A 26,597-nucleotide genomic window follows, 5' to 3' on the forward strand; every position below is an offset into this window, starting at 1 on the left:
GGGAATGATGGGGACATATGTGAAGGACAGGTGCTAGTTCAAAGGAACTTCTACCGGTGAAGTATGGAGCAATCTGAACCAAATAATAAACAATAAGCTCAACAAATTTCAATCCACTGAATAAAACAGAAATCCATACCACGATAATATGAATTCTATCTAGTCATATGCTCTTCCGCCCTATCTCTTGCTACACTCCCACTGCACACTATAAAGATACTGAACTACTTATCTCTGTAGTCCAGAATTATTGTTATCTCTATATCTGAAGTGTTCTCAATTTGCCTGTCTGCCAGGAAAACTGAATTTGATTCAATTCTATAAATATTTACTGAGCACTCTTCTATGAAGTAAAACACAGTAGTAAGCCATTCACAGTTCCTCCTTTCAAGACCCTACATTCTACCAAGTGAGGCAGAGTAAGTCCTAGTTCAAAAGCCACTTCTCTGAAGCCTTTCCTGATTTTCCTCCTGTTTCCTCCTGGTCTCACAACATCTGTACACACTGCCATTATAGCATTTCTTATTGCAAAATAATTGTTTATTTGTCTTCTTAACTCTTCATTGTAAGTTCCATGCAAACAGAAACTGTTTTTCATTTTTGTGTCCCTAGTACTTAGCACTGTAAATAAATTCATGCATTAATACATTCAACAGCTATATATGCTGGGTATTGTGCTATGCTCCAGGATACAATTACAAGTAAAAAACAGATGCAACTTGGCTTTCATGAAATTTAAACTATACTAGAGTTGGGAGAGGAAGGCAAAGAGACAGTACACTCAAGTATATAATTATAAATTAAGAGGAATATTATGAAGGAAAGAAGGCTGATGCTATGAGAACATACAACAGGAGAATCTGGTATATTTTGGGGAAGTGATCCCTACAGAAATAGATTTGAACTAGGATGTGAACCATGATTAAAAGTTAAGAAAGCAAATGGATATAATGAGGAAAGGGATGGTTGTAGGCCAAGGGATGAACACGTGCAAATCCTCTGGAGGAGATAGCTTGGTACTGGTGAGGAACTGAAAGACAGTCACTCACTGAAGTGCAGAGTGATAGGGGAGAGAATCGAAATGAGGATAAAGAGACAGATAAGCAAAAAGTAGAAAAACCCAAATGTCCATCAACTGATGAACGGATAAACAAAATGTGGCATATCCATACAATGTGGAGTATTTCTTAGCCATAAAAAATAATGAAGTGTTGATACATGTTATTACATGGATGAACCTTGAAAACAGGCTAAGTGAAAGAAGCCACATGCTCTACATACTGCATGATTCCATTCATATGAAATGTCTAGAAGAGGAAAAACCATAGATACAGAAAGCAGATTAGTGGTTTCCAGGGGGTGGTAGGAAAACAGGGAATGACTGCTAATGAGGTACAGGGTTTCTTTTTGGGGTCATGAAAATTTTCTGGAATTAGATCATGGTGGTAGTTATAAAGCCTTGTGAATATACTAAAAAACCACTGAAATGTGTACTTTAAAATGGTGAACTTTATGTTATGTGAATTATATCTGAATTTTCAAAGATAAAATCAGCAGAGAACATACACCTTTTAAATTATCTTGAGGTTTTCTAAGTTTATCCTCAGAGTAATAAGGGTACAGTGCAGATGCTCTAAAAATTACTCTTTGAACAAATAAAAAGACTTCTTGATATGTGACCCAATAGTCTGTAATAATGAGATCTCTGTCATTTTATTTGAAACTGTTATTTATAATTCTGCTTCCTAGAAAATATCTTTAGGTGGGCCTGAAACTTTTATTCAGTTACTCCTTTCCAGAGAGTCATCTGTTCGATGAGCTATCTTATTTGTAGTTAGTCTTGATGTGTCTGTCACTGAAAGATAATACGTGGGGATAACCAGGGGCCAGATTACAAGTAGGATTAGGATAACTGTGGCACAGGTAGCTCAGTGGGGAGCCTTGAATGGGAGCTCTTCTTGCCAAACAATATTTTATCTCTAACTATACTAATGAAAGATGAATCTTAGTTTCCTAACTAAAACTTTATTCTCATTTCCAAAATGACAGTACTGAGATGGAATTCTAGAAAGCCCCACAAACACGCTACTATTCTTGGCAGTATTAAAGGTCGTGAACTACTCCATGAGCATAAGGCCTGCTTACAGAAGTCAAGATGCTTCTGACCAATCATCTTCATTCCAGAGATCCAGCTGTGCTTCTATGTACCTGAGCTTCATTCTCTGACCAACAATTCTCCTTGGTGCTTTAATGGTTTTATAATAGTAATGTTAAAAGATATGCCACAAGTTGACAAACATAACAAAGCAAAAACCAAGACCAACTAGTCATCCCTTCAAAAATTATTGGGTAATAACATTAAGGCCTCATGCAAGGATTCATCTTACATGAAAAACATGGTTTTTATTATACACACAAAACATATATATACGTGTGTGTATATATATATTATACACTATTACCTTTTATACAGATTTGCTTTGAAACAGCACACCTGGCGTTATCACTTAGCCTCATAATCACTTGTTAAGGCTAAGTTAATACTTGAAGAACTCTAGTGCAGAATATTAAATTCAATGCTAATAATCTACTTATTTCCTTTAAAAACTTTATGAATAGAGAATGAAGTGCATCCCAACACTTACTATCTTCGTCCACAGACTTACTCCCTCTGGGATATTAGAATAATTTTATTTCATTTGGCTTAGAGGTATTTTCATTTATAATAAAAATCAGATTAACGAACTATGCAGAAAAGGTGAGTGGCATTTAGGTTTACTACTTGAACTGCCACTTAACTTTAAGAGTTTGTCTAACAGAGAGAAACAGAGAGGAAGACAGAAATATATATATAAAGACCAATCTTTGTCTTAATTTTTTAAAGGTAGAGTTTTTTTTTCATTGGGGGGGAGGGGCAGAGAGAGAGGGAGAAAATCCCAAGCAGTCTCCATGCCCAGCACGAAGGCCACTGCGGGGCTCAATCTCATGACCCTGAGATCATGACCTGTGCCAAAATCAAGAGACAGATGTTTAACCAACTGAGCCAACCAGGCACCCCTTGAAGGTAGAGTTTTTATCAAAAATCTTTTTGCCATCTTCCTCTGTGCCTTGTACAAATTGGAAATTTAGGAAAAACTCTCTTTTTCTTTAAGACATCACAGAATATTAGAAGCACTGCTGATTAAAAAACATTACAAGTTTGTTTTTTTTTTTTTAATTGAATCTTAGGGGCACCCAGGTGGCTCAGTTGGTTGTGCATCCGACTCTTGATTTTGGTTCAGGTCATGATCTCATGGTTGTGGAACTGAGCCCCAGGTTGGGCTCTGCACTCAGTGTGGAGTCTGCTTGAGACTCTCTCTTCCTCTGCCCCTCCCCCCACTCCCACACACACACACACACACACACACACACACACACACACACTCTCTCTCAAATTAGTAAATAAAATCTTAAAAAAAAAACCCAAAACTCTGAATCTTAGAATCAAGGAAATATGGTTGTGTTGAGTAATTTAATAAGAAAACAATTAGAATGACTTGACATGCATGTAAGTCAGAAATTATAAAGCCATGTCTGAAAATGGAGTTTGGCCAACTCCGTAGCATGTTATTTGTGATAAAGAAATACAATTCTTAGGTTTAAATGCTTTACTGAATGGAATTTAAAACCTACACATTGGTCATACTAGATAAACATCACCAAATGCACACAAGTGAGACCTGACCTTCATCACAGGAATAGGGCATTATGCTCAGAAAAACACCTGTCTGTGGCCAGGGACTATTTTAAGCCACAACTAAGCACCTCAGTGATAGAATATAATCTCTATTATATTTTATGACATGAGAATCATAATCAAGGGCCAGGAGATACCAGTAAGATGAATACTATTTGCCTTTTCAAAATGATCTGAAAAAGAGAGAAGGAGAGGTCTTGATAAGTGATTTATAAACAAAGGAAACTTGCTAAGACCAGAAATGGCTACGAATGTTGAAGATTCTGTTTGTTCAGAGATCACTTCTTTTCTAAACCCCAAAGCTAATGCCATCAATGGCAATACTTCAAATTTTTAATAACAACAATAAATATATCACAGAATCTAGGAATTACCGGATACCTAATAGACTATTAGGTAATTTTTTTGTGTGTGAGTAAAAATAATTCAGCATTTCTAATATATGAAAACGGACTTATATGCAGAATATAAAAATAAGTAAATTTAATGGAAAAATATACTTCACAGAAAACTGCATAAAAAAGCTAAGATAATAGTCAAATACCCACATTCTAACCTATTAAAAAAAAAAAAGAGCTACTTTAATGGCATTTTAGAATTCTTTCTTCAAAGTTAAATATTTTATTTTATTTTTTATTTTTTTTAAAAGATTGTATTTATTTATCTGAGAGAGAGAGAATGAGAGAGAGAACGCGAGAGGAGAGAGGGTCAGAGGCAGAAGCAGACTCCCCGCTGAGCAGGAAGCCCGATGTGGGACTCGATCCTGGGACTCCAGAATCATGACCTGAGCCGAAGGCAGTCGCTTAACCAACTGAGCCACCCAGGCGCCCCAAAGTTAAATATTTTAAAGCTTCATTAAAAACTCTACTGCTAGGGACACCTGGGTGGCTCTGTCAGTTAAGCGTCCAACTCTTGATTTTTGCCTCAGGTCATGATCTCAGGGTCATGGGATCAAGCCCCTAGGCAGGCACTGCACTAAGTGCAGAGTCTGCTTGTCCCTCTCCCTCTGCTCCTGCCCGCCACTTGTGCTCTTTCTTTCACTCTCTCTCAAATAAATAAATAAAGTCTTAAAAAAAAAAAACTCTACTGCTAGTACCCTTAGCAAATATTCTCATGCCTCTCCCCAGGACCAATGGAACCGGTGGTTTCCACTATACATCACTTTCCTAAGTACTCATACAAGTCCATCCCTGTGAAATCCCATCCTCAGCCACCATAGCTTACTGACATCCTACTCACCAGATAAGGCCTATCTAACATGCTAATTCTCCCATGGAGAAAAGTCCTCCATGAAGAAAGACCACAGCAATCTCTCCCTCCTTATTTATTCAACACCAATTTTGAGTGCTAGGTATAAAACAGGGAACAAAACAAAGTATCTGCTCTCAGGAATCTTACATTCTAGGGAGATTTGATGGCCTATAGCTATTTGTACCACTTACATTTATAGAAACACATGACTGGAATGCATATATAGGGTTGTCTTGAGGATTAAATGAGATAATATGAATATAAACCCTCTACAGAATAAAATCTAAATAAATAATGGCTATTACTATTACATGCTCTTAAATTGTAGTTATTTTTATTTTTTTTTTTTTTTGACTAAACTAAGTGGCTTTATTGGGGAGAGCCAGGATTACAACAGACTTAAGAGCTGGCATCAGGGCCCTTCTTCTTGCGAAAGGTGGGCATGACATTGACAAAGCGCCGGTTGTACTGCATCCGTCACTTGGCTTGGCCTGTCTCCTCCTTTTTCTGTTTGGCCACCTTGGGAGTCTGTTCTCTTACTTTCCCAGCAAAGGCCAGGAAAACATGGACTTTACCTCCAGGCTCTGGCCGGCTACCTCCAGGGTGGTCAGAGCCTCCACTCCACAATGACCTAGGGTAGCCTCATCCTCTAGGGGTGTGCCTGCCAGGAGCACAACCTGATCTTCTGGAGTAATGCGCTCCAGCAAGGCTACATGAGCCTTGATCTGGACAAGCATCTCCTGGCTGGCCACTTCGAGGGTGTGTAGCTCCTGGGCACAGACAAAGCTACAGGTCCACGACTAAACCACGGGCACCACGGCCGCTCCTGTGAAGATGGAGCTGAGAAAAACGAAGGAGCAAGGGCGTGCACATCCTCACCGCCTGCTGCGTGCCATGTCACTGCTCAATTGTAGTTAGATGTCTCTTATGTAGATGTCTTAGTTCTACTTCTAATTTGTAAGGTCCCTGACAGCAAGGATTCACAAAGTGCTCAGCTCACTTTGTTGGTAAAGAGGCACTTAAAATTATTTGCAACGCAGGATATAGATAATGAAAGTACAGCTTAAAAATGAATGGAATTCTGAGACCTGCTATAACATAGATGAATCTTGAAGACATTACGCTAAATAAAATAAAGCAGACACAAAAGGACAAATATTGTATGAGTCCACTTATATGAGGTACTTATCAGTAGTCAAATTCATATATAGGAAGTAGAATAGTGGTTTTCAGGGGGCAGGAGGAAAAAGGAATGGGGAGTTATCATTTAGCAGGCATGGAGTTTCAGTCTGGGAAGATGAAAAAGTTCTGGAGATGGATGGTGGTGCTGCACAAAACTGTGTATGTACTTAATGCCAACGAACTGTATATACAGAAATGGTTAGGTCCATATCAGATTTCTGGGGAAGAAAGCCAAGTAGGAGGAGCCTACGCTCACCTTGTCCCACAGATAAAACTAGGTAACACCTACATCAGTGTAAATAATCCAGAAAACAACCTGAAGACTGACAGAACAGACTCTCCACAGCTAAATGTAAGGGCCACATCAAAGAGGGTAGAAGAGTGGAGAGACAGTCAGGAGCTAAACAGATCCATGGAGCTGTCCAGGGCAGGGATGCTGTGGGCTACAGAGGGGAGAGAAACAAACCCTCACACCAAATACCACAAGCACGCGGAACTCGAGTGGGGAAGACAAATCCCCGTAACATTTGGCTTTGAAAACCAGAGGGGCCTACTTTCTGAGTTCTTATAATCAGCAAGGCTTAAATTAACACCTGGAACTTTAAAAAATCAGTGGGCTCAGCTCTGGGAGAGCCTGAGGGCAAGAAAATACTGAATCCCCGCCCTTAAAGAAATAGCACACAGACCTGAGATACAGCATGGAAAACAGCAGTTTGAAAAATATCTGGGGGTATACGGGAACATTTATTTACTAATCTGAGCATGCACTGGAGGGGCAGGGATTGTTGGGATATTTCTCCAAGAATGAAAGAGTTGGTGGGTGCCATGTGCCTCCCCTAGCCTAGATGCATGGACACCTGCAGAACCATTTCAGTGCCAACACTCTCCACCTAGCTTGCTAACAGAATGCCTTCTCCTTCGCTTCTGTAGATCTGCCCCCTCAAACCAGGCCGGCCTTGGCAAGAGTTCTGGACAGCTGTAGCTCCCCTCACAGACCTGTGCAAACCTTGCTAACACCTCATGCCCCTCCCCCATATTCCCTTGCAGACCTGCCTCCTTCCGATACACGCTAGGCTGAAGCCCATTCAAAGTGGTACCACAAGCCTGGAAGTGAGCAAGAAGTGCCGATGAGGGCCAGCACCAGTCCAAAGTGACTGCTGTCCCAGTGATGGTGGAAGATAACCACATACACCAGACATCTGGTCTGACTGCAGGCCCCACTCACTAACAAAAGCTACTCAGGGAACAGTACAGGGAAAGTGCCCTGCATTTCGGTACTATTGTATCTCTAGCAAATGGCTGGTCCAACTCAACTGAAGCCCAAAGTGACCCCAAACTGGCCCACTACACAGGGACCAAATCCTGCCCACAATAGGCAAAGAGAGCCATTGCAGGTGACTAGACTGAAGGTAAAAGTGGCTCAGCCACAAGAGTACAACACATGCAATATACATAGACACCCCTGGAGTGCCAGGTACTAGTGAACAGGAGACATTGCATTGCAGGGCACTACTGGACCTGTTATTTATAAGGCCACTACTTTTAAGAGCAGGAGATGCAGATAACTTTCCTAACACACAAAGAGACACAGAGAGTTAGACAAATTGAGAAGATGCAGAAGTATGTCCTAAATGAAAGAACAGGACAGAATCATAACAAGAGACCTAAACAAAACAGAGATAAGCAATATGACTGATAATTTACAGTAATGATCATAAAGATACTCACTGGACTTGAAAAAGAGTGGAGGACCTCAGTGAGATCCTTAGCAAAGAGACAAAAAACATAAAAAAGAACCAATCAGAGATCAAGAACTCATAACTGAAATTAAAAGTACACTAAATAGAATAGATAGTAGGCTAGAGGAAACAGAAGAATGGATCAGGGACCTGGAGGAGTGAGTGATGGAAAGCAATCAAACTGAACAGGAAAGAGAAGAAAAAAATCATAAAAAATGAAAATAGGCTTAGGGAACTCAGGGACACCATCAAACATAATAACATTCAGATTATAGGGATCCCAGAAGGAGAAGAGTGAAAAGAGGGAGCAGAAAATTTATTTGAAGAAATAATAGCTGAAATCTTCCTGAATAGGGGAAGGAAACAGAAATCCAGATCCAGGGGGCAGAGAGAGCCCGCCAACAAAATCAACCCAAGGAGGTCCACACCAAAACACATAGTTATGAAAGCAGCAAAAAGTAGTGATAAGGAGAGAATTTTAAAAGCAGCAAGAGAAAGCAAAACAGTTACATACCAGGGAAATCCCATAAGGCTATGGGCTGATTTTTCATCAGGAACTTTGTAGGCCAGAAGAGAGTGGCAGGATATATTCAAAGTGCTAAAAGAAAAAATCTGCAGCCAAGAACACTCTATCCAGCAAAGCTCTCATTCAAAATAGAAGGAGAGATAAAGAGTTTCCCAGACAAACAAAAGTTAAAAGGAATTCATAACCACTAATCCAGCCCTACAAGATATGTTAAAAGGGACTCTTGAGTGGAAAGCAAACAACGTAAGTTAAAGGAGGCAAAGTAGGAAGCATGAAAGCAGTAAAATTAAGTGTATCTATAAAAATCAGTCAAGGGATTCACAACACAAAAAGATGTAAAGTATGACACCATATATCTAAAGTGTGAAGTGGACAGAAGAATGGGTTCATGTGTCTGTTGGCCATCTGTATGTCTTCTTTGGAAAAATGTCTATTCATATCCTCTGCCCATTTTTTAACTGGATTATTTGTTTTTTTGGGTGCTGAGTTGTATAAGTTCTTTATATATTTTGGATACTGACCCTTTATCAGATATGTCATTTGCAAATATCTTCTCCCATTCCGCAGGCTGCCTTTTAGTTTTATTGATTGTTTCCTTTGCTGTGCATAAGTTTTTATTTTGATAAAGTTCCAAAAGTTTATTTTTGCTTTTGTTTCCTTGTCTCAGGAGACATATCTAGTAAGAAGTTGCTATAGCTGATGTCAAAGAGGTTACTGCCTGTATTTTCCTCTAGGATTTTAATGGTTTCCTGTTCACATTTAGGTCTTTAATCCATTTTGAATTTATTTTTGTGTATGGTGTAAGAAAGTGGTCCAATTTCATTCTTTTGCATGTTGCTATCCAGTCAGTCAGAGAAAGACAAATACCACATGATTTCACTCAAATGTGGAATTTAAGAAACAAAACAAAAGAACACAGGGAGAAAAAGAGAGAGGCAAACCAAGAAACAGACTCCTAATTATAGAGACTAAACCTCAGAGGGGAGGTAGGTGGGGGGATAGGTTAAATAGGTGATGGGGATTAAGGAATGCACTGGTTGTGATGAGCACTGGATGTTGTATGGAAGTGCTGAATCACTAAATTCTACATCTGAAACTAATATTACACTGTATGTTAACTAACTGGAATTTAAATAAAAACTCGAAGAAAAAGAAAAAAGAATAGGTTCATACTTAAATGACCATTAACTTAATATATAGACTACTCTATGCAGAAGTTGTTATATACAAACTTAATGATAACCACAAATCAAAAACCACTAATAGACATGCAAAAAATAAAGAGAAAGGAATCCAAGTATACCACTACAGAAAACCAGCAAACCGTGAGAAAAGAGAGCAAGAGAGGAAAGGAACAAACAAGAACTACAAAAACAACCATAAAACAAATAACAAAATGGCAATAAGTACACATTTATCAATAATTACTTTGAATGTAAATGGGCTAAATGCTCCAATCAAAAGACACAGGGTGATGAAATGGATAAAAAACAAGACCCATCTATATGCTGCCTACAGGAGACAGAGACTCCTTTCCGACCTAAAGACACATGCAAATTGAAAGTGAGGGGATGGAAAAGCATTTATCATGCAAATGGAAGGAAAAAGAAAGCAGGGGTAGCAAAACTTATATTGGACAAAATAGACTTTAAAACAAAGACTGTAAAGAGAGAAAAAGAAGGACACTATATAGTCATAAACAGAACAATCCAACAAGAAGATATAACAACTGTAAATATTTATGCACCCAATGTGGGAGCACCCAAATACATAAAGCAGTTAATAACAAATATAAAGGAAGTAAATGATAGTAATACAATAATAGTAAGGGACTTTAACACCCCACTTACATCAATGGATAGACCATCCAAACAGAAAATCAATAAGGAAACAGTGGCTTTGAATGACACATTGGACTAGATGGATCTAACAGATAGATATACACAGAACATTCCATCCTAAAACACCAGAATACACATTCTTTTCAAGTGCAAATGGCACATTCTTCAGAACAGATCATATCTTAGCCCTCAAAACAAGTCTCAAGAAATGCAAAAAGATCGAAGTCTTATCATTCACCTTTTCTGACCACAACGCTATGAAATGAGAAGTCAACCACAAGAAAAAAATCTGGAAAGAACACAAATACATGGACGTTAAATAACATGCTGCTAAACGATGAATGGGCCAACCAAGAATCAGAGAGGAAATAAAAAAATACACAGAGAAAAATGAAAATGAAAACACAATGGTCCAAAACCTTTGGGATGCAGCAAGGGCTGTTCTATGAGGGAAGTTTATAGCAGTACAGGCCTATGTCAAGAAGCAAGAAAAATCTCAACCCAATCTTAGACATACAGGAGCTAAAAAAGAACAAAACCCAAAACTAGTAGAAGGAAGAAAATAATACAGTTCAGAGCAGAAATAAACAAAATAGAAAGTAAAAAACAAGAAAACAGATCAATGAAACCAGGAGCTGCTTCTCTGAAAAGATTAAAAAAAAAAAAAGGATAAACCTTTAACTGGACTCATCAAAAAAAAAAAAAAAAAAAAAGAGAGAGAGAGAGAAAGAGAGAGAGGACTCAAACAAAATCAAAAATGAAACAGGAGAAATAACAACCAACACCACAGAAATACAAAGGAGTACATAAGAATATTATGAAAACTTATATGCCAACATATTGGACAACCTAGAAGAAATGGATAAGTTCCTAGAAACACATAACCTCCCAAAATGGAATCAGGAAGAAATAGAAAATCTGAACAGACTGATTACCATCAACAAAACTGAATCAATAATAAAAAAATTCCCAACAAACAAAACTCCAGGACCAAACAGCATCAACAGGTGAATTGTGCCAAACATTTAAGAGTTAATACCTATTCTTCTTAAACTATTCCAAAAAATAGAAGAGGAAGAAAAGCTTTCAAATTCATTCTGTAAGGCCAACATTACCCTGCTACCAAAACCAGATAAAGACACCACAAAAAAGCAAACTACAGGTCAATATCTGTGATGAACACAAATGCAAAAATCCTCAACAAAATATTAGCAAACCAAATCCAACAATACATTAAAAAAAAATCATTTGCCATGATCAGGTGGGATTTATTCCTGGGGGACAAGGGTGGTTCAACATTCAAAAATCAATCAACATGATACATTATTACATCAACAAGAGAAAGAATAAAAACCATATGATTATTTCAACAGATGCAGAAAAAGCATTTGACAAAGTACAATATCCATTTATGATAAAAAACTGCCAACAAAGTAGGTTTAGAGGGAACAAAGCTCTAATATAGTAAGGGTCAAATATGAAAAACCCACAGCTAACATCATACTCAATGATGAAAAATCGAGAGCTTTTCCCTGAAGATAGGAACAAGACAAGGACGTCCCTTTCACCACTTTTATTCAACTAAGTACTGGCAGTCCTAGCCACAGCAATAAGACAAGAAAAAGGAATAAAAGGAATCTGAATTGGTAAGGAAGAAGTAAAACTTTTCACTATTTGCAGATGACATGACACTATATATAAAAAACCCTAAAGACTCCACCAAAAGACTACTAGACTTATAAATGAATTCAGTAAAGTCACAAGATACAAAACCAATATACAGAAATCCACTGCATTTCTATACACTAATAATGAAGAAGCAAAAAGAGAGATTAAGAAAATAATCCCATTTACAACTGCACCAAACATAATAAAATACCTAGGAATAAACTTAACCATGGAGGTGAAAAGACCTGTACTTCAGAAACTATAAAACAACGATGAAAGAAATTAAAGATGACACAAACAAATGGAAAGATATTCCATGCTCATAGAGTGGAAGAACAAATATTGTTAAAACATCCATTATGTTCAAAGCAATCTACAGATCTAATGCAATCCCTATCAAAATCCCTATCAAGGGGCACCTGGGTGGCTCAGTCAGTTAAGCATCTGACTTTGGATCAGGTCATGATCTCAGGGTCCTGGGATTGAGCCCCATGTAGGACTCTTGCTCAGTGGGGAGTATGCTTCTCCTTTCCTGCCCCTCCCCCTGCTCGTGTTTTTTCTCTCTCTCTCTCCAATAAATAAATTAAATCTTTTAAAAAATCCCTGTCAAAATACTAACAGCATTTTTCACAGAACTAGAATAAACAATCCTAAAATTTGTATGGAACCACAAAAGGCCACAATAGCCTAAGTAGTCTTGAAAAAGAACAAAACTGAAGTATTATAATCCCAGATCTCAAGATATACTACCAAGCTGTAGTAATCAAAACAATATGGTACTGGCACAAAAAAAGACACAGAGATCAAAGGAACAGAACAGAAAATCTAGAAATAAACCCATGATTAATTAATCAATTAATCTTTGACAAAGGAGGCAAGAATATGCAATGGGAAAAAGTCTCTTTAATAAATGGCACAGGGGAGGGGCGCCTGGGTGACTCAGTCGTTAAGCTTCTTCCTTAGGCTCAGGTCATGATCCCAGGGTCCTGGGATTGAGCCCCGCATCGGGCTCCCTGCTCAGGAGGAAGCCTGCTTCTCCCTCTCCCACTCCCCCTGCTTGTGTTCCCTCTTTCGCTGTGTCTCTCTCTGTCAAATAAATAAATATAATCTTTAAAAAATAAAAATAAATGGTGCAGGGGAAACTGGACAGCAGCATGCAAAAGAATGAAATTGGACCACTTTCTTACACAAAATATACACAAAAATAATCTCAAAATGTATTTAAGACCTAAATGTGAGACAGAAAACCATAAAAATCCTAGAAGAGCATAGGCAGTAACTTCTCTGCTATCATCAGGAGCAACATTTTTCTAGATATGTCTCCTGAGGCAAGGAAACAAAAACAAAAATAAACTATTCGGAATACATCAAAATAAAAAGCTTCTGCACAGCAAAGGAAACAGTCAACAAAACTAAAAGACAACCTACTGAATAGGAGGAGATATTTGCAAATGACATATCTGATAAAGGGTCAGTAAACAAAACATATAAAGAACTTCTACAACTCAACACAAAAACCCCAAATAATCCAATTTAAAAATGGGCAAAGACATGAACATTTTGCCAAAGAAGACATACAGATGGCCAACAGACACATGAAAAGATGCTCAATATCACTAATTATCAGGGAAATACAAATCAAAACCACAATGAGATAATCACTTCACCTGTCAGAATGGCTAATATCAAAAACACAAGAAACAACAAGTGTTGGTGAGGATGTGGAAGAAAAGGAACCCTCATTTACTGTTGGTGGGAATGCAAACTGGTGTAGCCACTGTGGAAAACAGTGTGAAGGTTCCTCAAAAAATTAAAAATAGAATTACCATATGATCCTTTAATTCCACTACTTGGTATTTATCCAAAGAATACAAAAACACTAATTTGAAGAGATATATGCACCCCTATGTTTATTGCAGCATTATTTAAAATAGTCAAATTATGGAAGCAGCCCAAGTGTCCACTGATAGATAGATGTGGTATATATACACAGTGAAATATTACTCAGCCATAAAAAGAATGAAATATTGCCATTTGCAACAACATGGATAACGTGAAATGAAGTAAGTCAGGGAAAGACAACTACCATATAATTTCACTCATATGAAGAATTTAAGAAACAAAACAAACAGAAAAAAAGAGATAAACGAAAAAACAAACTCATAACTATAGAGAACAAACTGATGGTTACCAGAGGGGAGATAAAGAGAATTAAGATACACTTATGATGAGCACTGAGTAATGTATAGAATTGCTGAATCATTATATTGTACATCTGAAACTAATATAACACTACATGCTAATGATACTGGAATTAAAAAGAAAAAAAGGAAATGGTTAAAATGGAAAATTTTATGTTATGTGCATTTTTACCAAAATAATTCTTAAAAAGTTGGTTTTTTGCTTTCCCCAAAAGATCTCAGAACAAGACAAGGATGTCCACTCTTACCACTTTTATTCACCATTGTACTAAGGATCCTAGCCAACAGAATAAGACAAGAAATAAAAAGACTTCTAGATTAGAAAGACAGAAATGGGGGTGCCTGGGTGGCTCAGCTGGATAAGCAACTGCCCACGGCTCAGGTCATGGTCCCAGGGTGTTGGGATCAAGTCCTGCATTGGACACTCTGCTCAGTGGGGAGTCTGCTTTTCCCTCTCCCTTTGTCTCTCCCCAGCTTGTGATCTTTCTCTCTCTCTAATAAATAAATAAAAGCTTTAAGAAAAAAGACAGAAATAAACTGTGACATGATCATGGTCATTTAAAATTGTAAAGAATCCACAAAAAAAAGCTACTAGAACTAGTAAGTGAATTTAGGAAGACTGCAGGATACAAGGTCAAGTAGCAGATTGCATTTGCCAAAAAAACAGCCACAGCAATACTTCTGGTGCCACCTCTTCTTCCGTAACTTTGCCACACCACACTAAGAAGCAGGATCTATCCCATCAACCCCTCGATCTTGGGTTGAACCTTGTAACTGCTTCGATGAATGGAATGCAGAAAAGAGATTGTATGACCCTTGAGACTATTTCATAAAAGGCAATATTGCCTGGCCAGCCTCCCTCCCCTCCTCATATAATTTGTCTTTGGAACCCAACAATGTGAAGAAGCCCAGGCGACACAGAGAAGCCAAGTGCAGAAACTCCAGCTGACAGCCCCAGCAGAGTCTCAGCCAACAGGGAGCATCAAGCACTAAACTTGGGAGAAAGTACACTCTCAGAAGAATTTAGCTACTAGCCTTTAAGCTGCTCTAGCTGATGGGGAGTGGTACAGAGACAAGTTATCCCCACTGAGCCCCGTCCAAAGTACAGATTCACGAGAAAAATAAATACTTGTGTTGTTTTTAAGCCACTAAGCTTTACAGTAATCTGTTATGCAGAGTAACACAGTAACTGCCTAAGTCAGTATATGAAAATCAATTGTATTTCTATATACTAATAAAAGAATTGAAAGATGAAATGAAAACATAATGGTTACAGTAACACTGACATATTTAGGAATAAATTTAACAAAATAAATATAGGACTGCTGAGGGAGGGAGAATTGTAAGATGATCCCAACAACCCTTGCCCTTATATAATCTGAGTATGGGGATAATTTATGAATGATGCAATATTATTCCTATGATTATGTTATGTTATATGGCAAAAGAGAGATTATCTGGTAGGCCTAATTTCATCACAAGAGCCCTTTAAAAGCAGAGAATTTTCTCTGGTTAGTAGCAAAAAGAAAGTCAGAGATTGAACACATGAAAAGGAGTCTACATGCTGGTTGGGAGATAAAGGGAGTCATGTGGAATGGACCTGAGAGCAACCTCTAGGAGCTGAGAGTGGCTCTCAGCCTACAGCCAGCAAGAAAAAAAAGGACTTAAGTCAACAACCTGAATGACCCTGGGAGTAGATTCTCTCAGAGTCTCCAGAGAAAAACCCAGTCCAGGCAAAATCAAAATTAAGGTTCTGCCTTTGTAAGATCCTAAACAGAGGACCCAGCTGAGCCCACCTGGACTTTTAAACTACAAAACTGTGAAACAGTACATGGAGATAGTTTAAAGTCTTTAAGTTTGGGTTGATTTGTTACATAGTGATAGAAACTAAATATAACTGCAAAGGAACAAGTGAGAAGTTTTGGGGGATGGAAATATTCTATATATTATGATTATGACAACAATTACATGGGTGTATACATCTGTCAAAACTCAACCAACTATATAGTTAAAATAGATGCATTTTATTTTATATTAATTATACCTTAATAAAGTTGACTTTAAAAGAGCTGGTTTAAGTTTTCTCCTTTTGCCTCTTGTCACCTTATATACTACTCCCACAAGTAGTTTTATGTATTCTCTGCTTTAGTACCCCTCATTTATTGTTGATTGTCCAGCCCAAGACATTCAAATAAGCCCTCAAGCCAGAGTATTCAATTGTCACTGGAGGGTGTGAGCAGTAGACTATCATCACCTGATTTACATTTTTAAAACATTACTTTGAAAAAGTCTAGCAAGGAGATCACCTAGGTACAGCTTAGAATTCTGTAAGAAATTTACTAGTTGGAAAATACGATCTTAGAACAGTTGTTTCCAAATTGTATTTCAAGGAGCCCCAGTATTCAGTATAATACCTCAGGAACCAAAAGTAAGTAGAAGACGACATACATGGGTATGGGCAATGGGGAAAACACACAAAGGGAAAACAGCCTCACAAGTTTTAACCAAACAGCCTCCTTTCATCTGCTTTATATATAAGGATTCCATGCAGGAGTTCGTAGCCATTGTTCAAATGCTAAAAATATTTTTAAATTACTGCTTTGTAATTCTGGGCAATTTTTGCTTTAAAAAATGGACAAGAAGCATTCTGATTTTCTCCTTCTGTGTCACAGGAAGCCAAGTATAACATAACCAATAAAGCAAGGGAAAGGATCTACCACCTCATAGTCCTTAAGCCCTTTGGGGATGCTCCAGAGATTTATAACCTTATTTCTGGCTCACTGACTATATGGATCTCATGTCTAATTCATCTCTGTATCCCCAAGTGCCTATCACCTAGTACACACTGAAATACTTGCTAAGTTTAACACGACATGCAAACAATGTTAAAAGGTATAATAAAAAGTGCTGTAACACAATCTGACACTCTTTGGTAAAGCTGCTAAACACACCACTCCTAGGTATATTTTCTTAAGAAGGACTTCTTGCAGAAGTACACCAGGAGACATGTATAAGAATGTTTAATAGCAACTGTGTAAGACTGCTGAATCACATACCTGTACCTCTGAAACAAATAATACATTATATGTTCAAAAAAAAAAAAAGAAGATAGTCAGAAGGGAAAAATGAAGGGCGGAAAATCATAGGGGGAGACGAACCATGAGAGATTATGGACTCTGAGAAACACACCGAGGGTTCTAGAGGGGAGGGGAGTGGGGGGATGGGTTAGCCTGGTGATGGGTATTAAAGAGGGCACGTATTGAATGGAGCACTGGGTGTTATATGCAAACAATGAATCATGGAACACTATATCAAAAACTAACGATGTAGTGTATGGTGATTTAAATAACATAATAAAATAAAATTAAAAAAGAAATAAAATAAAACAATAAAAAATTTTTTTGGACCTTTAAAAAAAAGAAGAATGTTTAATAGCAGCACTGTTTTGTTTATAAGTAAAAGAAAAACAAAAATTTCAGCTGAGAACATCAATAAGTAATTTACAAAATATACACAATGAAATACTACATAGCAAAATGATAATGAATAACTAAGGTTATAAATCCACAAATATATTATTATTTATATGTTTATAAATTAATATAAATTTTTATATATTTATATATTATATATAAAATGTTTTCTAATATATTTATATAATTATTACATATTTATATAAATATATATTAATCCACAAATATAATATTCAGTGGGGAAAAAGCAAGGTGCCAAGTACAATACACTATATATTGTCAGAAAAGTGGTTACAATGTAGCGGATGAGAGATGTATTTTAGGATGAGTCACACAGGGGCTTCCATTTTACTAGTTATGGTTTCATTTCTGAAGTTGAGTGGTGAGTTAATGGGTATTCATTTTATCAACCTTTGAACGTATATTTGAAAATTTCATATTCAGTTTAAAGTCCTATACCAAGGATTGGCAACTAAGCCCTGTGAGTCAAATCCAGCTCAACACCTATTTTTGTAAATAAAGTTTTACTGGAACAAACCATTCATTTCCCTTTGTCAATGACTGTACTACAAGGTCAGGGTTGAGTGGTTGTGATAGAGAAACCTCAAGTATTTACTACTAGGCGCTTTACAGAAAATGTTTGCCAACCCCTGTTCTATTTCCAAGTATAGAGTGCAAATGAAGGAGCAGTTAATTCTGAAATAACACAAATATAATCATGGTCACAGTTACTGAGAAAAGTGATCAGCAGGTCTGATGACAGCCAGAGAAAGAAGGATGGGAGGAAAACAAGTAAAAACTAAATAAGCTTCAGGAGCGATGCTGACGTGGTAGCCGCCGCCGCGTTCGTCTCAGGATAATAAGCCGGGTAGAGTTGCTGAGGATCTACCAAATCTGCTGATTAACTATGGAAGATTATACCAAAACAGAGAAAATTGGAGAAGGTACCTATGGAGTTGTGTATAAGGGTAGAAACAAAACTACAGGTCAAGTGGTAGCCATGAAGAAAATCAGACTAGAAAGTGCAGACGAAGGGGTTCCTAGTACTGCAATTCGGGAAATTTCTCTATTAAAAGAACTTCGTCATCCAAATATAGTCAATCTTCAAGATGTGCTTATGCAAGATTCCAGGTTATATCTCATCTTTGAATTCCTTTCCATGGATCTCAAGAAATACTTAGATTCCATCCCTCCTGGTCAGTTCATGGATTCTTCACTTGTTAAGAGTTATTTGTACCAAATCCTACAAGGGATTGTCTTTTGTCACTCCAGAAGAGTTCTGCACAGAGACTTAAAACCTCAAAATCTATTGACTGATGACAAAGGAACAATTAAACTGGCTGATTTTGGCCTTGCCAGAGCTTTTGGAATACCTATTAGAGTATACACACATGAGGTGGTAACACTCTGGTATAGATTGCCAGAAGTATTGCTGGAGTCAGCTCACTACTCGACTCCAGTTGACATTTGGAGTATATGCACCATATTTGCAGAATTAGCAACCAAGAAACCACTTTTCCATGGGGATTCAGAAATCGATCAACTCTTCAGAATTTTCAGAGCTTTGGGCACTCCCAGTAATGAAGTGTGGCCAGAAGTGGAATCTTTACAGGACTATAAGAATACATTTCCGAATACATTTCCCAAGTGGAAACCAGGAAGCCTGGCATCCCATGTTAAAAACTTGGATGAAAATGGTTTGGATCTGCTCTCAAAAATGTTAGTCTATGATCCTGCCAAACGAATTTCTGGCAAAATGGCACCGAATCATCCATATTTTAATGATTTGGACAATCAGATTAAGAAGATGTAGCTTTCTTACAAAAGTTTCCACGTATCAAGAACAGATAGTTATATTTTTACTGCTAACTTTGTCTATTTTTGTTTTGTGTATTTTTCTTTTCTTTGTTGTAAACTTAAGCTGTACTTCATCTTCTGATTTCAAAAGTGTAACTTAAAAATGTAAATATTGTTCTATATGAATTTAAATATAATAATTCTGTGTATGTTCATAGATCTCACTGTTAACAACTATTTGTTACCACAATAAAACTATAAATCTAAAAAAAAAAAACTAAATAAGCTTCAGAGCACCGCTATCCAATAGAATTTTCTGTGATGATGGAAATATTCTGTATCTGTACTATTCAATATGGTGACCACTAGCCACATGAGGCTTTGGAGCACGTGAAATGTGGGTATTACGACTGCGTAACAGAATTTAAGATTCTATTTATTTTTAACTATTTTTTTTTTATTTTTAAAGATTTTATTTATTTATTTGACAGAGAGAGAGAGAGAGAGAGCGAGAGCAGGAACACAAGCAGGGTGAGTGGGAGAGGGAGAAGCAGGCTTCCCGCGGAGGAGGGAGCCTGATGTGGGGCTCGATCCCAGGACCCTGGGATCATGACCTGAGCCGAAGGCAGACGCTTAATGACCGAGCCACCCAGGCGCCCGTATTTTTAACTATTTTAAACAGCCACATGCACCTAGGGACTACCATACTGTACAGTGCAGCTTTAGAGCTCTGGAGGACAGAATGAGGGCAGTTGTCACCTGAAACCAAGGAAACAAAGAGTTGCCTCCAGCTGAGAAAATTTCAGCCACTAATGTAAAGGCAAACGATGGATAATCATAAGGGTAAAGTTAACATACAGATTTGGGACTGATACAATATTAATAAAAATTGGGCCAAATGATTACTCTTTCTAAGAAGAGGGTGTACAAAAAGAGGACGCAAAGTAAGAGAAGCAGAGAGCTGAGCTTGAGATTTGGGCCCTTCCATGATAATTTGTTAAGTGAACAAACTTTATTGGGTGAAAGAGAAGTACAACAGCTAGAGAGTTATGTGGCAGGGAAACCAAAAGAGCTGACTTAAAAAAAAATGAGTTCCATGTCCACATGTGAATGAGGAAAACTTCTGAAATAATTAATGGTTAGCTGGAAAAACCATAAAAATAAGGGAGCTGGATACCAATAATGATTTTCTTCTCATTTAACCAAAACAAGTATCTGCAAAAGATATGCCATATTATCATATTTTCTAGATTTCTTTCACATAGAAAGATGTTTAACTTTTATTACTTTGCCCAATTATCCGTTAGTCCGGATACATTTAGCTTCCACTGAAGACAATAAACATTTCTCTAGAAATAAGGTCCTAGTATTATTAAACTTTTCAAATTCTCATTAGCTGGACATTTCTTCCCTTTTCTACTTTGATGCACTGTGCTTCATCTTTCCTCAGCCAAACCATTAAGAAAATACTACACGAGCTTATAAAAATATCAGTTTATATATTGTACAAGAATATGCTGCAAAAGAAGGAGTTTTGAGGAAAAAACTACCTTACTTCCCAGCAGCCAGTAGAACTGCTTTCTACAGATGTGCTAAAATCAGTAGTCTGGTTTCCATGGCCTCACAATAGCTTTTTTGTTTTGTTTTAGTGTGGAGTTCAAAAAGGCCTGCCTTCAAAAACTAATGATGTAATGTATGGTGATTAACATAATAAAATTTTTAAAAAATGCCTGCCTGATGATAGACAGAGTGGTGTATTTAGTATCTGCTTTAATGAGTACTGGCATAAGGAACACAAAATATTCCTTGGGGAACCTGCCTAAATATTGGTATTTAGGTACTGACATGATCTTACTCTTTATAATAACTAGAACAGGGGAGAATTCGTAATTTTCAATTATTAATTTTATTTTACAGTTCTCTCAGAATTTATGATATTCACAGTAGGCTACTACTAATTATACTCATCTATACTATCAAGAAGATTGGAATGCAATGTAGAAAAGAACAGTGTGATATCTAGTAAAGAACACAGGCTGTGAAGTCATAAAGACTTTGATTTAAGTCCTAATACATACATATTCACTGAACCTCACTGAGGCTCTGCAATCTGATTTGTAAAACAGGGATAATGATATTTAGCTCAAAAGATGTTATGAAAACTAAATGAACGTAGGTATTTAAAGTATCTAGACAGAGCACCTGGCCATGCTGGACACCCAACAGTTACTTCGCTCTCCCTCTCGGGCATTTAAGGTCTCTTCCATACTCTTTTTTTTCTTCTAAACCTTTTAACCTAAGAATACAATGTCCAAGAAATGTAAGAATAAAATAGAATAATCAGTTGTTTTGATCGTGAAAAGGCAGGAGAGAACGAGATATCCAAAACCGAGGTGAAAGGATCATCTTTAGACAGGAGGAACAACTCTGCTGTTGCGGTTCCTTGGAGGAATCCTGAACACACATGAAGGCAGGTAATGGGAAAATAATGGAGTTCCCTTTTAATGGCTTGTATTTTCTCTGTAAATTAGGAAGAAAAACCACTTGCTAAGAGTGAAAGAGAAGAGGTAAATTTGAGGTTTGAGATGGAAAAAAGTTGAAGAAAGTGTTAAAAATATTAGGGAGTTAACCAGGGAAATGTCCAAATGGACCCAATGGCCAGGGTCCATTTGAGACTGGTTCCACATTAATTTATGAACATGAATGTGTTCTGTCTGTTGAAAGATTGTCTTCAGTAGTACTTGGCTACTTGGATGCAGGTACAAAGAAAGAGGTTATCTGGGTTCATCTTGAGTTGGAATTTCATTTCATTTCATTTCAAGGCCAGAGTGTTATTTAAATAATGAACTATGAACTCTAACCAGGATAAAGAAAAAAATTATAAAGGATAATATGCCTAAAGTGATTAGGATAATGCCAGAGTAATATTAAGCAATCAAAAAAAAAAAAGATAGCTGTTAATATTACTTATAATGGTCCTCTAGCAGTAATTTCATTATTCTAATTTGTAATCATTTCTATGTAATTCTCTCTCTTCCACCAAACTGAGCTCTTTGAAGATAAAGAGTGTCTTACTCATCTTTGCTTCTTCCCAAAGTGTAGTCCAGTACCTACAACACTGTAAGTGACTATTAAATACTTATAATTAAATCAATGAATCAAACCTCCTGCTTCAAAACTATTCATAGAATTTGTTTAAAAAGATCCTAGCTAGGGCATTATAACCTTAACAACAATTCAGAAAAGAAGACTTTTCTAAGAAAGGCACTGAAGGGCCACTGTCAATTCAATGACAGAAACTCACTAAGTAGCTAACAATATGATTGATGACAGTTTTCCAATACTGCAGACTATAGAATTAACATGAGGAAGAAAATGAATTCACACACACACACAACATGAAAACTGAGAATACATCTGTCTATTTTTAAGGGACAAAGAGGACTCCTGCTTCTGTTTTATCATTCTAGTACCTTACAATGTCTCATGAAATGAGTAATCTGAAGCATAACCTACCCAATGCCGATCAAGTATCTGCATTAGGATTTCAAAGCAAAGTTCAAAGATATATAATCTGACAGCTGGCCAGGCCCATTAACTTCCTCTTTGTTTTGGGCAGAAGGTACACCCCCAAAATAATACTGTATCTTTCCCAGTTTATCAAAGGCCATAGGGTTTTAAGAAAGAGGTCTTTTTGGCTGTGGATTCAATTTAAAAAACAAAGATTTTATTTTGCTGCTGCTTCAACTAATATGTTCATTTTTAAGTATTTAAAGGGGAAATATATAGTCAACAGCTTTGATTTAATAGTGGACAGTATACAGGGAATCACTTTAAGTGCAAACTGTATTGAATATCTTCTTTAATGAATGGGTTGTCTAAGACTGACTATACATAAATATTTCCCTAGAGAAAGCATGTTATAATGGGAGGTCAAGTCTCTTGTTGGTTCTTGTAAATCTGAAGCATTATGTAATACCTAATAAGATACTAAAATGCCTAAACCTCTAGGTCCACTATTTCATGAGGAAATGTATATAGAGCTCTCATCTGGGATGTCAAAACAATCCCTTGTCTCTCTTACCACCTATGTTCTAACCAGAATTCCGAACAGGATAGAAGTTAGGAAAAGGAGAGTTCAGGCAATGAACAGAGGAAATTTCTGAAAAAATTATGCAACTGGATACTTCTTAGCCCACTCTGACTCTTTCTATCACTCCTGTTTTTCTCTGAGGGTAGCAGGTAACATCCTGTCCACTTTAAAGGAAAGAATTTATAGTTTCTAGACAGAGTTTATCTCTTTCCAGAGCCACTGTAGAAAAAAAGAGCACCCACTCCTGTTACATCCCCATTCTCAAAGCTTATGATTTGCAAAGCAAGCAATTCAATTAATGTGTTTTGATAGTCACTAAGAACAATATATTTGAGACGGATGAAAATATAAGAGAAAGACAGAATAATCAAATGTTTGGGTCCTTAAGAAGACAGGAGAAAATGAGATACACTCTATGTAGAAATTGTATACCAGCAACAGGGGTCTGGCAGTAGATTAAAAAGGTTTTCTTCTCCACCCCTTTTCTTTTACTTCAGTGAAAGGTAAAAAAAAACCATATACATGTATAAACAGGGAAAGACCAAATTGAGTTTGAGTACACAAGAAAGTGTAATACAAATCTATCTACATTTCAGAGTAGATACCTAGGGTAGAGACATTTTCATATAACTACTAGACATTTTCTCTTCTTCTCATGGGTGCTTCAAAATCATAAAACATTAACATACAAGTTTACCTATTAATTAAAGATAAAATTACAAAATTTAAAAAAATCTAAGCTTTAAAAAATAATCTTATTTTTATCATATATTAATAACCATTATACAGTAAATATCTGCCACTGCTAGAAACTAATACAGTTAGTCTCTTTACTGTGATTTGGCTTTAAATACTTTCTTACATTAAAAATTAATTCAGAATTACCAGAAAGACAGGGTACCCAAACAATATCAAGTATAGTTCAACGAACTGCAAAGAAGCCTGGCTGCTATTCTACTGACTCAATCCTATCTACCTCAACTCATGAGTTGTTTTTGTCTTTAATGAAACAAATAACCACAGATATTAAGGCTGTATTACCTTCATAATGTTAACTAAATCTGTTTGATAGTAGCGATCCTGGTGTGCATTTGCTGCTGCTAATGTAAGAAGATAATCATTTCTTGCGTGGGTAGCTTTAGAATTACATTCAGATCGCCGGGCTTTTAACTAAAACACAGTAAAAGAGGAAAAAAAAAATCAATGCAAACTGACATTGCACTGTAAGATATATGAGGTTACCATTCTTAGCTGGCAATTAATGGCTCCCCAATAAGACTAAAGGTAACCATGTAGAGAAATATTAATTTGCATATAAAACTATTCAACACTATGAGGAATTAAATAAACAATGATTAAAACTGTTACACATGGTGAGAGTGTTTTCACATGTTTGTTATTTACACTCAACATATTTCCAAAGCTTTTCAAAATACTTCAAAGTATTCTGCTCATTTTATTCAGATGGGAAAATAAAGGTTCCCAAATTAAGTTAAGTACGTTCTCTTCAAAGACATGGGTAAATCTGTTGGAGTTAGAAAATCTTTTTTAAAAAATCAGCATTCCTCATGTGCCAAAAGAACGGTGTGCTAGTTGGGATCCTGGCAGCCAAAGGCAGGTCACTAAACTTACTTAGGTATTCTACAGCTCAAGGGTCTGACAGGAAAATCTCACTTGGATCTGGCCCAGAGTATCTGCTCAAGGGTGTAAATCTGAATGAAATAGATTTTGTAGATTTTCTAAAGCCCGTGGACCAAGTCTCTTGGACTAGGAGTTATAGATAACAGGCTACCTAAACAGATAAGGTATAGAAACCTATCTCTGAAGCAATCTTGAGAAGCAAGCAGTGTCCAAAGTGCTGACATCTAGGCGGAAAACTCCCATGAACTGGGAAGGAAACTTTTTCCCTAAGTTACTGACTTTAAAATGCTTCTCTAAATTAGGTGGAAATAATTGACTTAAACCCTCAAAAAACCCAATTCTTTTCTAATAAGCTAAGGTTTCTCAATTGTGAAATACAGTTTTCAAAAACTCACCTTTACACTTGCTTTCTGTAAACTGATTCTTGATTGAAAAAGACTAAGTTTAGATCTATAATAAAGCAGAAAATACAGCATGTTTAATACAATTATCAAATTATATCATATTAAATTTATTAAGTATTATAATTCCATATTTTTAAAACAGTGACGCTTTTCCACAATGCTATTCCAAAAGAGAACTAAAAAATGGAAGGCCAGGAGCAATGATTATTTTCCTTTTTTATTCTACAGGAAGAATATTGTAATGCAACAGGAAATATTGGGATATTTAATAAAAATATCCTGAATGACAAAAATACAACTTGACAAATATATTGGTATCTCATAATAAACAAGAGTCATCAAACTATAGGTTATTCCCAGTATCATACAATTACACACACTTTAGTTCCTACAAGAAAGCTTAAAGAAACCCAGGGAGATAACCAATCTATGGAGGCAAAAATTAGCAGGTTTTCAGGGCTGTGTGCAATAGGCTGTAACAACACCTGCAAAGCAACCTACAGTATGATATTACCAGGCTCTTCAAAGTCCTTAATTCCATTATTTCTCCCATTAAACGTCCTTCTTGTTTGGGTGCCAGCCTGTGTGCTCCCTCCACTCTTAACACAGTATTTGGAACACAGTGAGAAAGTCCCTAGGCTCTCTGCCCTCTATGATTTTGTTCAATTTAATCGTCTCCCATTCTGATGTCCTTATTTTCCTCAATCCCTTTCAGTTTGGGAAGGAAACATAATCTAACAATCAATAGTAAAAATATGCTGGTTTTACCCAAACAGCTAGAGATAACCAGAAGGAGAAAGTCAACAGACGAACAGTAAGGAATAACAACACTCCCACGACCAGTTATTTTTGAAGCTGCAATGTTTGTCTTGACTGCAGTGTCATGGTGATTGCCAGGGGAGAATTCAGCGCATGTGCTGGAAGCTACGCCATAATACCAAGTAAAGTTGCAGACCCCTTGGGAATGAAAGGTGGAGCAAGCCAGTCTCTGCACAGCAAATGTGAGGAGGATAGCAAAAGCAGCCTATCATCTTTCTAACAAAAG

At 36.9% G+C, this 26,597-nt stretch overlaps 2 protein-coding genes across 4 annotated transcripts in view; one reads left to right on the forward strand and one right to left on the reverse strand.

The window, feature by feature from the left end:
- FCHSD2 (FCH and double SH3 domains 2) overlaps positions 1-26,597 on the reverse strand; it is a 303,597-nt gene that overhangs the window by 113,959 nt on the left and 163,041 nt on the right. For all 3 annotated transcript variants that reach the window (XM_032427144.1, XM_032427142.1, XM_032427143.1), the window contains 2 exons: positions 25,544-25,598; positions 24,549-24,677 (listed from right to left, as the gene is read on the reverse strand). In XM_032427144.1, the coding sequence (XP_032283035.1) occupies positions 24,549-24,677; positions 25,544-25,598 (184 nt within the window). The remainder of the gene's footprint in view (positions 1-24,548; positions 24,678-25,543; positions 25,599-26,597) is intronic.
- LOC116646427 (cyclin-dependent kinase 1-like) lies at positions 17,864-19,881 on the forward strand. Its single transcript, XM_032427149.1, has one exon. The coding sequence runs from the start codon at positions 18,525-18,527 to the stop codon at positions 19,428-19,430; it is 906 nt and encodes a 301-aa protein (XP_032283040.1). The 5' UTR covers positions 17,864-18,524; the 3' UTR covers positions 19,431-19,881.

This window comes from Phoca vitulina, unplaced genomic scaffold (genome assembly GCF_004348235.1).
Source record: "Phoca vitulina isolate PV1807 unplaced genomic scaffold, GSC_HSeal_1.0 scaffold36, whole genome shotgun sequence".
Lineage (NCBI taxonomy): Eukaryota > Metazoa > Chordata > Mammalia > Carnivora > Phocidae > Phoca > Phoca vitulina.

Bases quoted from the DNA above. Each gene is read 5' to 3' on its own strand.
- LOC116646427 (XM_032427149.1), top strand. From the start codon at position 18,525: ATGGAAGATTATACCAAAACAGAGAAAATTGGAGAAGGTACCTATGGA.